The sequence below is a fragment of the Anastrepha ludens genome, chromosome 6, assembly GCF_028408465.1.
Source record: "Anastrepha ludens isolate Willacy chromosome 6, idAnaLude1.1, whole genome shotgun sequence".
Lineage (NCBI taxonomy): Eukaryota > Metazoa > Arthropoda > Insecta > Diptera > Tephritidae > Anastrepha > Anastrepha ludens.
The window spans coordinates 91,644,781-91,658,820 of NC_071502.1; the positions used below are offsets into that span (position 1 = coordinate 91,644,781).

At 40.2% G+C, this 14,040-nt stretch overlaps 1 protein-coding gene across 1 annotated transcript; it reads right to left on the reverse strand.

The window, feature by feature from the left end:
• Positions 1–249: 249 nt before the first annotated feature.
• On the reverse strand, positions 250–9,829 carry LOC128867171 (low-density lipoprotein receptor-related protein 6). Its single transcript, XM_054108265.1, has 6 exons — positions 9,735–9,829; positions 2,717–5,750; positions 2,494–2,654; positions 2,157–2,426; positions 1,453–2,080; positions 250–1,382 (listed from the first exon to the last, which is right to left on the reverse strand). Exons 1-6 carry the CDS (start codon positions 9,827–9,829, stop codon positions 576–578), a joined length of 4,995 nt encoding a protein of 1,664 aa, XP_053964240.1. The 3' UTR covers positions 250–575.
• Between the last annotated feature and the right edge of the window lie 4,211 nt (positions 9,830–14,040).

Sequence of the window (14,040 nt, forward strand, 5' to 3'; positions counted from 1 at the left end):
CTAAAGTATAAAAAAAAAAAAAATCAGTTTGTAACCGAAATGGCCTTTCGTTGTCTGATGATCTCACTAAAATTTCTAGCTGCAATCGCAAGAATACGACAGCGTTTGTTTTCAAGTATTTCCCTTAAGTTGGTTTGCTTATGGCTTGGAAGCTTTTGGAAACGTTCACTAAATCGATACGATATACTATATATATATCTAGCTTGCCACATGAACAGTAGAAGTATAATTTTAAGTATCTCACTACACTTAGACTTAAGGACACTCTTTAATAAATAACGATAAGTAAACATACGGAAGCATTTTTTTCTTGATATGAACGTTACGTCGTCATTGCAATTGGCATTAAACTTAATTACATAGTTATATTTTAGAACTAAACAGCTGAAAATCTCAGCAAAAGAACAAATCACATTCATCCACAATTTTTAATACTAATCTGATTCTCGAACGCACACAATTATCTCAATACTACAGGCTAAACTAACTATTCTCACAGTCACACCACTACACGTACACTTGCGCATACACACACACAGACTTAGAATTATTTTTTACAAGTAAATCTCGAAATGTTACGTGAAACCACGACTGGGTGATTGCACTGGCGATGGTGGCGGCGGCAGCGGTGAGAAATACGTCGATGAACGCGATGATGGTGATGGCGGGCACGACGATTCCGGCACTATTCGCACATCGCTGTGGTAGTGCGAGCGTGGCGTTGGCGGGGGAGGATATGGTTCACTATCATATTGATATTGCATGCAAATCACCGCTGACGATGAGGAAATTTTGGTGGCGCCATTGCTGTTATTGCTGTTCGATTTGCTGGTATAATTCGAATCGGACTCATCGCAAATGTCCGTCGAACAGGGCGTCGGCGGCGGTGGTTGATTAATGATGCGATAATGACGATAGGGACGCCGCGAGCGCGTCGCAGGCGAGGGTGGCGGATTGATGGGGTAGGCGCCCATGCTGCTGCCATTCGTGGTGGAACTGGAGGCGCCAGTGATGTGATTGCGATCATAAGAATTGATGCTGTTGCGCGAATTCAATGTAGACATGCGCATCGCATCGGCAACTGAGGCGATTTTCGAAACACGCTGTGATTTGGAGAGTGTCGACGGCGAAAGGGGATCAGATGCCTGATCGTCTTTGGGTTCGTTGCGACTTTTGCCGATACGTGTGCGACAGACCTGTAGCAGATAGACAATGGAGAAGATAATGACGATGGTGGCAAAGATGAGAATCATGAAGGCCTTCTTATCCGAAGCGGGCGCCATGCGACGGGTATTCGCTTGCGAGCACATTTCGGCCGATTCGTCAGCACCATCGGCGCAGTGATCCCAACCGTCGCACAGTAGTGTGGCCGAGATGCAGAGCTGCAAGTAAATAGAAAAGAGATTTGGGATGGCAGGTCAGCTATTTCAGCAACATCTTACAGCTACATACCTTATTGATGGGACACTGAAACTCGCCCGGCCGCTTGCAGCAGTCCGCCTCATCATGACCATTTGCACAATTCGTAGTACCGTCACACACCAGCGCCTTATCGATGCATTCGCCCGATTGACAGCTAAATTGATCGGGTCGACATGAGGGACAGCCCACCTCATCCGATTTATCGGGACAATCACTCTGGCCATCGCAACGCCATGATGCTGGTATACAATCTTTATTGATATCACTGCTAGAGCCATCGCCCTTAACAGGGGCCGCACAAGTGAAATGATCCGGCCCGCAAGCAGGTAAAGCGCCACAATTCTGTCTGTCCTCAAGCAACATAAGATTCTTCGGACAAGAGCAGATATCACGTACGCGTCCCTCGGATGAAGCAATACAAATATGCGAGCATATGGTGCGACTATGTAAACAGGTATGATTGCGAAATAGTTTCGACTCGGGCGTCCAAACGGCCACAATGTCAGTTATTTGTGGTAGGCGTTGCATTTCAGGGCGACGACCATCACCGTTTACGGTTATGCGCTCCACACCAGTTTTATCGTCCAGCCAATAGACGAAACCTTGAATTGCGGCGAGCGAGATGACTTGCGAAATGTGCGTGGAAACGAGAATTTTCCTGCGTTGCAAAGGGTAAGTTTAACATTTTTTATTATAACTTTTGTTTTTTGTTAGAATTGGCGAGCTCAACTTACTTATTTTTGCCATTTATGTCCATCGAATCAATGCGCTTGCCATGCGCATAGTAAACCATGTCACTTTGTTGATCCACCGCAAGCGCTGTGACTCCCTCCAGCTTAAAAGCAAGCACTACACGCTCAGCGCCGTCGATGCGCGAACGTATGATGGCTTGCTGACTACCCACATCAGTCCAAAACAACAGACGCTTCATGGCGTGCACGGCAATGTTGCGCGGTTTCTCCGAGTCGCCTGTATCTATGACACCTATGGAATCACCGTCGAATCTATATATAGTAAAGAGCCTTGTTATATATTGGAAATATAAAGATAAAATTCTAGCTTCTCATCTACCTCGTCACATTGATGCTGTTCGAATGTGAACAGGTCCAGAAAAGTAGACGACCAATCACATCCAATGCAATATCGAAGGGCTGCGAACCCGAGCCTACCAAAACCTTCACAAAAGTGCTGTTCGCGGGTGAGTGCTTGATGCTGTGGCTACGTCCTTCCACCTAACAAATAAAATGAAGAATAAGAACACACATAAACAATTCAATTCATCACTTCAACCCACCCAGTAAATGTTATGTGAAATCGGGTCGTATTCCACCGCTCGAATATTCTTGCCCGACAGCGGCAATGGCACATTCGGACAGTCGCTCGTGTTCGGCAGTAAACGACCAAAGCTATTACGCTGGCTATAGATGATATAGTTCTTGGGTGGTAGACAGGACATGTTATCCTTGGACAAAGTGTAGTGCGTCGGACAGGCGCAAATCATACCGCGACGCGTTGGTTGTGCCAAACACAAATGGGAGCAGCCACCATTGTTGATTTTACATGGATTACTGCCTGTCTGACGATTTTGGTAGAATATCAGCAACGAACGTATGTAAGTCATGCCGCTGTGCACAAGACTGCGATTCTGTCCGGTCATCTTGTGCACTCGTTCAATGTCACCCGTATTCCAATCGCTCCAGTAGACAAAATCCTGATAGAGCGACATTGCATAGGGCTCGTCAACATCGGTGTTGATCAGCACCTGGCGTTTCTTGCCATCCCAATCGGCAGATTCGATTTTTGTGGGTCGCGATTGTGTTGCCCAGTAGAGACGCCGCGTTTCTGGATCTAACGTAAGTCCAGTCGCATGATTCGCACCCGAAATTATTGTCTGCAATTCGGACCCATCCATGCCGGCACGTCTTATCGAATCCGAAGGCGACTCGATCCAGTACATATAGCCACGTTTGGGCTCTAATACTAAAGAACGCGGCTCCTCTACGCCTTTCCAGAGCAGCACGCGCCGACTGGTGCCATCCAAACGTGCAACTTCAATGCGTCGCGCTTCAGAGTCGGTCCAGTAAATATTGTGCGCCAACCAATCAACTGCTATACCTTCGGGACAAATGAGTCCGGCATCGATAATGCGCTGCACAAAGGAACCATTCAAAAAGGCGCGGTAAATACATTTCGACTTCTGATCAGTCCAGTAGATGCGTTTGTCGGCCACATCCACATCCAGCGCATGTGCATCGCGCACATCTTTAAAAGGAATCTTCTCATCATTATGATTACCCTCGTTGTTGTCAATCGAAATTCGTCCGATGTGTTCCTGCCGCGAAAACAGCAAAAATGCTTCGGGTATGACACATGTTTTCTTGTCATTCGCCAGCTCGTACTCTATGGAACAGCGACAGACGTAGTCGCTTGGCCGATTGAGACAAAGTTGCGTGCAACCGCCGTTGCGTACCGCGCATGAATTCGAACCCTTCACGTCGCGTAACCGCGTCACTTTCAGACCCATCAGATCGGGATATTGATCAACGACGACTATTCGATTGTTGCCAGTAATTTTGTGCGCGCGATCGATTGCGCGTCGCTGCCAATCAGTCCAATAGAGGTAGTCATCTAGTAAACTCAAACCGAATAAATGTTTCAGGTTATCGCTTATAACAACACGTCTATCCGAGCCATCCATATTGGCCACCTCTATCTTGTCCGTTTTACCATCGCACCAGTAAATTGTTTTCGCTTCAATATCCAAAGCAATACCATTTGGCCAACCAAGATCTTCGGAGACAAGCACCACACGCTCCGAACCGTCCAAAGAAGCGCGCTCCACTTTTGGTTTCTTTTCATTCCAGTCGCTCCAAAACATCCATCCAAGTGAAGGTGCCAGCGCAATGGCTCGTGGCTCTTCCAGATCTTCGTAGATCAACACTTTGCGCGCCGTACCATCCAAACGACATACCTCCACTCGATCAGTTATTGTGTCGGTCCAATAGAGGTTTCTCGCTAGCCAATCGACTGCCAGTCCGTCAGGATGCCGCACTTCAGACGTAACAAAATCTTGCATGGCTGTACCATCTGGATGCGCACGTCGTATTGTATAGGCCTCCACATCAGACCAGTAGATATACTCCTCCACAGGATCATAGTCGATCGCAATTGCATATTTTACTTTGCCCAGCGGCAATGGAAATATCGTGAAGTCTGGTGTGTCCAAAGAAATTTTGCTAATCTGACCGCGCTGTACGATGAAGAGCATTTCCCGTGAGCCATTCGCGCAATTTGTTTCCGATACCAGTTTCACGCCCGTCGGACAGGCACAGCTATAGCCCTGTGCATTTGTGGAAAGCAAACAAAGGTGCGAACAGTTGCCATTGTTATGCAAGCATGGATTGTCCTCGAACGGTTGTAGTGAAGGGTCCCAAGTGCGCACGGAAATCGGAGCCTCCGGCGTATCGATTAGCTCACGCAACTCATGTGACTTCAGATCAAAGGTATTCAATGAACCGCCCTTCGACCAGTCGGTCCAAAAGAGACGGTTGTTGAAATACGTCACACTATAGGGATATTCCAAAGTGCCAACCACTGTGCGCCGATTGCTGCCATCCAATTTCATCACATCGATAAACTTCAAATGACCATCCGCCCAATAGATGAGCTCATTCTTTAAATCCACCGTCAAGCCATTGGGCCAGAAAATGTTATCTTTCACAATAGTCATACGCGTCAACGGATCACCATCCATACTGGCACGTTCAATTTTCGGATATTCACCCCAATCGGTCCAAATGAGTAGACGCTTCGAAGGTACCACCGCAATAGCGCGCGGTTGATCCAAATCCGTCCAGAAGAGCACCTTCTGATATTTGCCATTAAGCGTCGCCACTTCGATACGATTTTTCTCGCCATCCGTCCAATATAGCTTTTCCGTATACCAATCGATGGCGAGTCCTTCGGGCTTATCGAGACCCGCAGATATCACAGTTTGTTTGGGTGCTTTCATTAATGGCACCGAACTATTAATGTTCACACATTCGATAAGCTCGCGACCACAATCGGCCCAGCAAATTAGATTGCGCGCATAATAGAAATCAATGGCCATCGTTTCGGTAAGATCTTTGACGATGACATCGATTTGCGGACTACCAGTCGGACGTGTGATATTCGCGACTTGTATGTCATGATATGTAGTGAAGAGTAGTGTTGTAGGTATAAATGGTGAAGCGCTTGCGCTGATGGGCAAGATGGAAGACGACGAAAAGGAGGAGGTGGCGGTTGAGGCTGCGGTAGACAATGCGGGCGATATGTGTGCTGGAAAGAAAAATTAGACAAAAAATACTGATTAGTAAGAATTCAAAGGATCATTCTGATGAGGTATTATGTACGAGTATGTATGAATATAAAAACAACTCTGTAAAATTCTTAATCACGTAAGCACCCCAGCGTCTTTGCGTCATCCTTCTGTATGAAATATTCGTATTTCGGAACTTCAAAGAAGGAGGAGTAGAGGTTTAAAAAAAATGTCTTATGTATTTTTGAAAGTATCATACTTATGCAGCTTCCGGAATAACCACTGTTGGCTGCAGACGGTAAGCAAGACTTGTAAACTTAGCAACAGGAAATGGATCAGTGGAGAGAAAAAGTAGTGAGGCTAAGAGTTTTACCGGCTATGTATCTGCATAGTTTACTGGCGAAAGACTTTTGCGAACGAAAACACCCAAGAAGAGAGCAAGAGACTGCTCCGATTCGCAAATCAGCCAGGAGCTGTCCGAGAGAAAACTAAACTGCCAAGCAGTGGAAGAGTTGAGCCAAGGTTTAAATTGTGGTATGTTTTGGCAACGCGCCTCATTTCGTTGGACAGGTGAACAATTGAATAGCTAGTGGCTAATAACTTTTCGTAGTTTATGGCACTGGGGACTCTTTTCATGACTCTTATAACTTATAAGAAAATCTTGTTGCTATCCATGGCACATCGTTTGCGCCCTTAATTTACGGTTTCATACGCCCTTTGAGAGATGAAGCGATCTGCTCGGCAAATGAAATGACAAGCAAAGGCTCAATTTGCTTCATACTTACAGTCGAGAAGAAAATGTAGCGCAACTCGCTTGAGCAACAATTTAATCTCTGGGCATTCGGCACTCACTTTCACAATTTTTAAGGCATACCCAATTGAATACGTATAGATATATGTAATTCAATAAAGTCTTTTTAAGCACCGAAATCGTTGAATTTATTTCGAAGAAATGCATGAAAAGTAAGTCATGAGCTCATTTACTTTAAGACTTAAGAAAAATAATCAAGCTTTCTTTGAAGTTTGTCGCTGCCTCTCCTCAGCACGCAATGTTAAGGTCATACAATTAAAAAACAAAAAAATGGAAGGCATGGACAGGCGAAAAAGTCCTTTGATGAAACCAAGGAGTTGACGCTGGGTTTTTCTATTAGTTTAAACAAAAGAGCTTCTAAATTAGCAACCCCTCCTCCCGTATAAAGAAAGTTAGACAGAAAAAGAAGGAAAGTTAGGTAAGAATGTAGAAACACAGGAATGATTGAAGGTCATAGAGGTATCAGGTCAGTCCATAAGTTCGTGCGTATTTTACCCATAATTTCACTTTTGTACAATTTTTGCATAGAAAAAATTATTCGCGGAATACAACGGAACTATTTCTATTTTCTTTAAAATATTGTGCATTTAACAAGTGCACGTGTTGTTAAAAAATAAAATGAAATCTTCGAACGCGTGTAAGGTGAATATTTTGTATTTTTTTAATAAAAGTGGTAAAAATGCAACAACTGCTTATGCAGAAATAAACACTGTTCACGGAGAGGATACCGTGAGTGTAAGGACTGCGCAAAAGTGGTTTTCAAAATTCCGAAGTGGTAACTGCGACGTGGAGGATGCCCCGCGCGCTGGTCGTCCTAAAGTCTTTAACTCCGACGCCTTGCTCGAATTCGTGGAAGCTGAGCCAAATTTGACAGTCGATATGATAGCTCAGAGTTAAATTCATGGCATGGAACAGTTGACAGGCATCTGGTTCAGTTGGGAAAGGCTTCAAAGCTGGGAAAATGGGTTCCGCATGGACTTTCCGTCGCCAACCTTCAGCAGAGAGTGAATGTGTGTTTTCAGCTGCTGCAACGGCTTGAAAATGAAAGTTTTTTGAACCGTATCATTACTGGTGAAGAAAAATGGGTCCTTTACAATAATCCTGTTCGCAAACGCCAATGGTTAGGCAAAGATGAAACACCAGATCCGACCCCTAGAGATGGCCTTCATCCCAAGAGATTCTCCTGTATATTTGGTGAGATATGGCCGGTATTATTTATTATGAACTTCTAGAACGAAACCAGACGATAAGTGCTGATTATTATCCCCATCAGCTATCAAATCTGAATGGGGCACTTAAAAAAAAACAACCGTCTTTAGTGAATAGACGCAAAGTTTTGTTTCACCACGACAACGCAAGACCTCATACCGCATGACAAACATTAGGCAAGCTGAACGAGCTCGGATGGGAGCTAATGCCGCATCCACCATACTCTCCGGATATTGCACCTTGTGATTATCACCTTTTCCGTGGACTTCAATCCCATATGAGTAACAAGAACTACTCCTCAAAAGAAGCTATAAAAATTGATATCGAAGCGAATTATGGCTCCAAGGACAAACAACTTTTTGTAAATAATGAAGGAATATATATTATTGATTAATAAATACTTTAAACATATTTTTTATTAATTTTTTTGAGAATGTTCAGTATTTTTTTATGAAAGTAGAGCTTACTGTCTAACAAAAACCTATAAATCCCAAATTCAAATCTAATATAAAAACTTATAAAATAAAAAAATCCCTAAAAATTTCGCCAAAATCTCAAAAGTTGCGATCAGAATTTTTATAAAAGAATTGGGTACGCAGTTTTATAGCCCATTAAAATTTAGTATAATAAAAAGTGCAACTTTGAAGAGGCGTCAAATTCTAGCTGATTTTTTATCATATTTTCCCTTCCTCGTACCTGGAATTTGACGGTGGTGATTGGGCTGGCGTGGATCTGCAAAAGACTGGGATGTGCGAATGGAGTGCTTAGGTACTTAGCCATATTGGAGAGGTCAGCCTGGAGATGTCAGACAAAGGCAGGAACAAGTCCGTTCGTGATTTAAATCAGAAACATTGCCTCACTTGCTGAGCAACTTCCATCTCTTGAGTATCCGCAGTGTCCAAGGACCACACTACAAAGTCTCTTGCTGTACTAAAGACCAAATTGGATGATACTCCATCACAGAGGCCTGCGGTGGACAAAACTCAAAACAAAAGCTCAATTAAGTTTCTTGAGAAGTTGAGCACAAGTAACTCAAATTCAAATTCTCTTTCTACACTCTATAAAGCGCTGAGCAAGAAGCACGCAGTGGATCAAGGCAAATGTGCACAGAACATCTTCCTGTTAAGGAGCAGAACACCACACTTTGCAAACAGTTGCTGCTGAGATACCAACACAGGGATCACACCAACAGACACCTATTGGAAGACACGATATTTATAAAGCATTGCAGAAACCATCCACAATACAGATATACATTCGCCAACTATTGGACCCAACGACGATATATCGACTAGCATTAGATGAAGAACATTTATCGAGAGGCTTTGGAAAAACAGGTTAAATTTACTGCTAAGTTTAACAGGATGACCGCACATTTTCACTTACTTGCTTCGCAGAGAGCGAAGTGAGCTCTCTGATTCATGATTTATACAAATTATAAACTGCATTTCCGAACATCATACATTTTTCTCGCCACATACAACGGAAAGTCCTTCAGTCATTCTTGAGATATTCTTCAACATTACCCTTCAACATTACAAATTCATGCAACTATTATAAATGAAAAATATGGCATAATAACAATTAAGACCTGAACAAGACACTGTAGTAGAGCGAACCCTGCTTGTTGAGGAGATTGAGACTAAGATATGAATGAGCTCAATTAAAAATTAGAAACAATAACTGCTGCTGCTGCATGAATGCTGCCAACCAGCACCACGCACCACGCACCACTCACGACGGACGCAGTGACTTTAGTAGCACTTCAAGTTGCAACCAGCCAACGAGGTGGAAGAAAGCAAACAAACAGTCCACTAAGTAGAAGAAAAATGCGCTCCACATGCATTGAATTGAATTGAAATTCCAACACATAATAAATATGAGTACTCATGAGTAGAATGGGCTCCCTAGTTATCAGTCAGCCAGCCAGCTAGGCACCCTTATTTCTGCAGCTGCACGCTGTGCCTATTGTTCATGCGCCTAACAATATACCTCGGTCGCTGATATGTGGGGCACATGCTGTCAGTGATGGTGATGGTGATGGCATTGGTGTTGATGCTACTGCTACTGCTATATTGCTGCAACATCATTAAATATGCAGCAGCCCGCTCGCTGGAATATGCATGGACGCACCCAAGGATACGTCTTGCCACAGCTCGCTTCAGCTAACCACCAACTAACCAACCAACCAGCTAAGCAGCTCGCTTTCCTACCTACGCCACTCTACCTTAGCTGATCTAATTGCAAATGAATGCATTTTATGGCAAAATTACGCCAGGGAACTCAAGCAACGTAATGCAGCATCTAAACAAACTAAAAAACTAACAAAAACATAAACTCGAAGCGAGCAGCTATAATAATAACATGGAAAACAAACTAGAAAAAAAGTGGAAGAAAAATCAACAGAGATAAGCAAACCACAATATTTGCATGAAATCGTTCCACACACACTCATACACACCTCTCCTCCCTGACTACTCTACTCGCTGGCACGCGTGATAAAATGAAGCAAAATATTTGCATGCGTGCATTGAATGAGTGGATGGATGCGTTGAGTACCCGCAGGAGCGACCAAGCGTGCAGCTAAGTGGGTCTCCATCCACCACCAGCAGCATCAGCAAACCACTGCATTGCTGCCATTGTGCACCAGCTCTACTTACACTTATGTAACTACCCCGATTCCCTACGCACAATATAACTCAATCTCATCCCTGTCGCAGCCCCAATCACCACCTCTCACACCTCTTACATTCGTTAGTAGGCTGCCAGAGTAGTAATTGTTTGCCGAGTATTTCACTGCAGCTGGGTGGGATGGATGCTGTGGTGCGAGTGTGTAGGGAATTGCTACGAGGTTGCATAAAATGTATTTGAATACGCATTGTTTGGCATTAATGCGTCGCTGGTGGTGCGCATTGAATTTACATAAAGATAGTCAACAAGGCGAGAGTGGGTATTATGCAACTCACTCATACTCAAACTCTTACATACTCGCATATTAATATTTAGAAATGTGCGAACGGCTCAAGTAGCAGGTAGTTGAGTGAATAGGTGGAATAGGTGGTTCGAAATAAAAAAATTGCGTGTATTAAACCTTAACAATATAAGAGCTGCATACAGCTGCATTCATGAGAACACTGATATGCATCTCAATTACAGTTTTACGTAGGTAAATATTGTTCATTCGAAATTTCTCGCATTAAGATAAAACTTTTAAAAAAGACTAGTAATTAACGGTATACCTCGTTACACATTTCATCAGCTGAATGAGGTATCACCATCAACTATTTTAGTGAACTTTCTTTTATGACCTCAATCGACGCAAAATGCCTTCCCCGAATTGATATATTTTTTAGAGGCATCAAAAAAAATTTAGCGGACTTGTAATGACTTATGACTAAGTGAAGCAGGTATTTTTGATATTGTAAATTTTAAGCATTAATCCTAAGTTTTAGGTATAATAAAAATTTTTTTTTTAAATTATTAATTTGAGATTTTTTCAATATTGAAAATTTTGATTAGGAGTTTTTTAAGTGAAATATCTACAATAACATTTTTGTAAAATTATTTTATTTATTTTTTAGATTTAATTGTACTTAAAATATATTTTTTTGGAAACAATTGTTTTTTTTAATTGAAAAAAAATTTGGAATTTTTCTGGAAAATTGTTTTTTCTTTAAAATGTTTGGGAAAAATTTGTTCTTTAGTTTTTTTTAATAAAATGTATTTTATTTATTTTTTAGAATGAAATACGCTTACAAATTTTTTTTTTTTTAAGTTTTTATTTAAAATGTTTGGGCACATCTTTTCTTTAGTTCTTTCTAACAGTTTTATAAATTTATTTGGAAACAATAAATAAAAATAATTACAATTTATTTTGAAATAAAAAATTAAAAAACCAGAATTAAAAATTTGAGATTTATACAATATTGAAAATTTGGTAGGGATTTTTAAGTGAAATATCTTTAGTTCTTTCCAACATTTTTGTAAATCTATTCTATTTTAATTTTTTAATTTTTAGGATAAAATATCCTTAAAAAAAGTTTAGTTTGGAAAAATTAAAAACAGAAGAAAGAAAAATTATTTTTTAAATTTTTTTTTAATTTTTCATTAATTCTTTTTTTTTATAAATTTATTTATTTATACTTTTTAGGATAAAATATACAATACTTTAAACAAAATGTATTTAAAATTTTTGGAAACATTTTTTTCTTTAGTCCTTTCTAACATTTTTAAATTTTTTTTATTTTTACTTTTTAGGATAAAATATACTTGAAAAAACTTTTATTTAAAATTTTTGGAAAAAAATTTTTCTTTAGTTATTTCTAACATTTTTATAAATTTTTTTATTTTTACTTTTTAGGATAAAATATACTTAAAAAAAAATTTCGTTTGGAAAAAGAACGAAACAGTTTTTTTTTTTTCAAAAATTCCCAAAAAATGTTTCCAAAATGTTTCAACTTTTTTTTTCCAAAATTTGCCTTTAATTCTTTCTCATATGTATTTTTATAATGTATTTTTGTAATTTAATATTTATTTTTATAATTTACGATAAAATATACTTAAATAAATAATATTTTTTTGAAAAATTTTTCTATTTAAAATAGGTATACTTTAAAAAATGTGTTAATTTTTTTTTTGCTCCAAATTTTCGAGAAATTTTTTTTTTGTCATATTTGAAAGCACCCCTTAATATTTTTTATTATTATTATTTTTTTTTTTTAATAACTCAGTCTGAGTCTGGGCTCAGTAATCCCTGAAAGTTTCATAGTGGGATTGCCATAACTTTTCGGGCTACATTCAAATATGTACTAAAAAATCATTGCGAACTACTGCTCTAGTGTAGCGGTAGCATGCGTACTCGTATATTACGCCAATGTGCAAATCGATTAGAGCATCTCTACGCAGACAGAGCATCATTAGACAGATACAAAATTAGGCAGATGCAAGATATTTTTCACTGATTCGCTAAAGTAATTTTTTTTATTACTTGTTTCCCAAAAACTAAAAAAAAAAAAATTAAGTTAGAAAAAAACAAAAAATAGCGAATAGAAGAGGCCGAATATTGAATATATCTCAAATTTATATTTTTTCTTTTGATTTTTTTCTCAGAATTTTCGACATTCAGTAAATTTGTAAATTATTAAAATTTTATCAGTTCACTTCTTATTGATGACTATTTCCAAAATACGAGTACTTGGATCTCTACATAGACATGAAATAGCTCTTATGCTTTTACAACCACAACGAAAATAAATGATATATGTACGCATGCACTTCATACGCCCACTATGCACACGTCAGCAGTTTTCAAACTAAATTTTTACTGCTATCTCTAGCAAAATTTATCACTTCGAGGAAGGAGTTTTTTGAAATGTCTTCACAGAATCCCTACATTACTCGTATTTCTACTGTCTGACTGTCTATCAGATTTATCAGATTTCGTACTCGGAGAATTCTACCCATCGCTTCTAACAGCGCTGCTGCCGATATCAGGATGTTGATACCAAAGATTTTGATTGATATCAATGTTTCTGAACCATGACAAGTACACAAAATTAAGGGAATTTATCGAAAAATTTAGTCTTCGCTATGAAATTTTCGCTACAAGACGTATCCTTGGTCTTGGGCTTTATCAAAAGATCAAAATCGCTTACTTAGATACCCCCTGGAGGCACTAAAGAATTGAGCAGACCCAAACAAGCCCAAATGTGGGCATGTATTGTATATGTACGTGCAAGCTTTTCAGATAACTGAGAGCTGTTGTTCCTTATAATGTCAAACGAGACTTGAAAATTTTCCCCCAGTTTTTTTTCTCTTGGAGCCTATTGCAGGCACTATAACCACTTGATATATTTTACTATACCTAAATACATGCATATATACATACATATTTATAAGTATGTATGAATGCAAGCAGGAACACAAGTACACTCACGAAACAAATACCTGCATTACTCGCATCAATTAACCAACGAAATGCTTTCGATGGGAATGCAAGCAGAATACAGAAGACTGTCATCAAGTGGCAGTCAATGCGTCTCAGCTCCACCATCACCACGAGTGCCACCCACCATGCAGCGCTGATAAATGTAAGCGAGGGGAGCAGAAATTGAAACAGCAGTGTCATAACAGGCAACAACCATTTGAGAAAACAGCAATAACACGAGGTCTCAAGAGGGTGGTCGAAGGACTATAGCGCTGTCATTTGTATATATATATATATGTGTGTGTGTGTAGATTGCGTTGATGGTTGAGCCACACGGCCACACACTGGCGACCAACGTCGCTGCAAATTATT

Excerpts from the sequence above, each read along its gene's own strand:
- LOC128867171 (XM_054108265.1), bottom strand. The coding sequence starts at position 9,829 with ATGTTGCAGCAATATAGCAGTAGCAGTAGCATCAACACCAATGCCATC. Across the intron at positions 5,751-9,734 it reads CCCACATATCAGCGACCGAG|CTTTCCAGCACACATATCGC; the intron begins GTATATTGTTAG and ends TGTCTAATTTTT. Across the intron at positions 2,081-2,156 it reads GACATAAATGGCAAAAATAA|GAAAATTCTCGTTTCCACGC; the intron begins GTAAGTTGAGCT and ends TTTGCAACGCAG.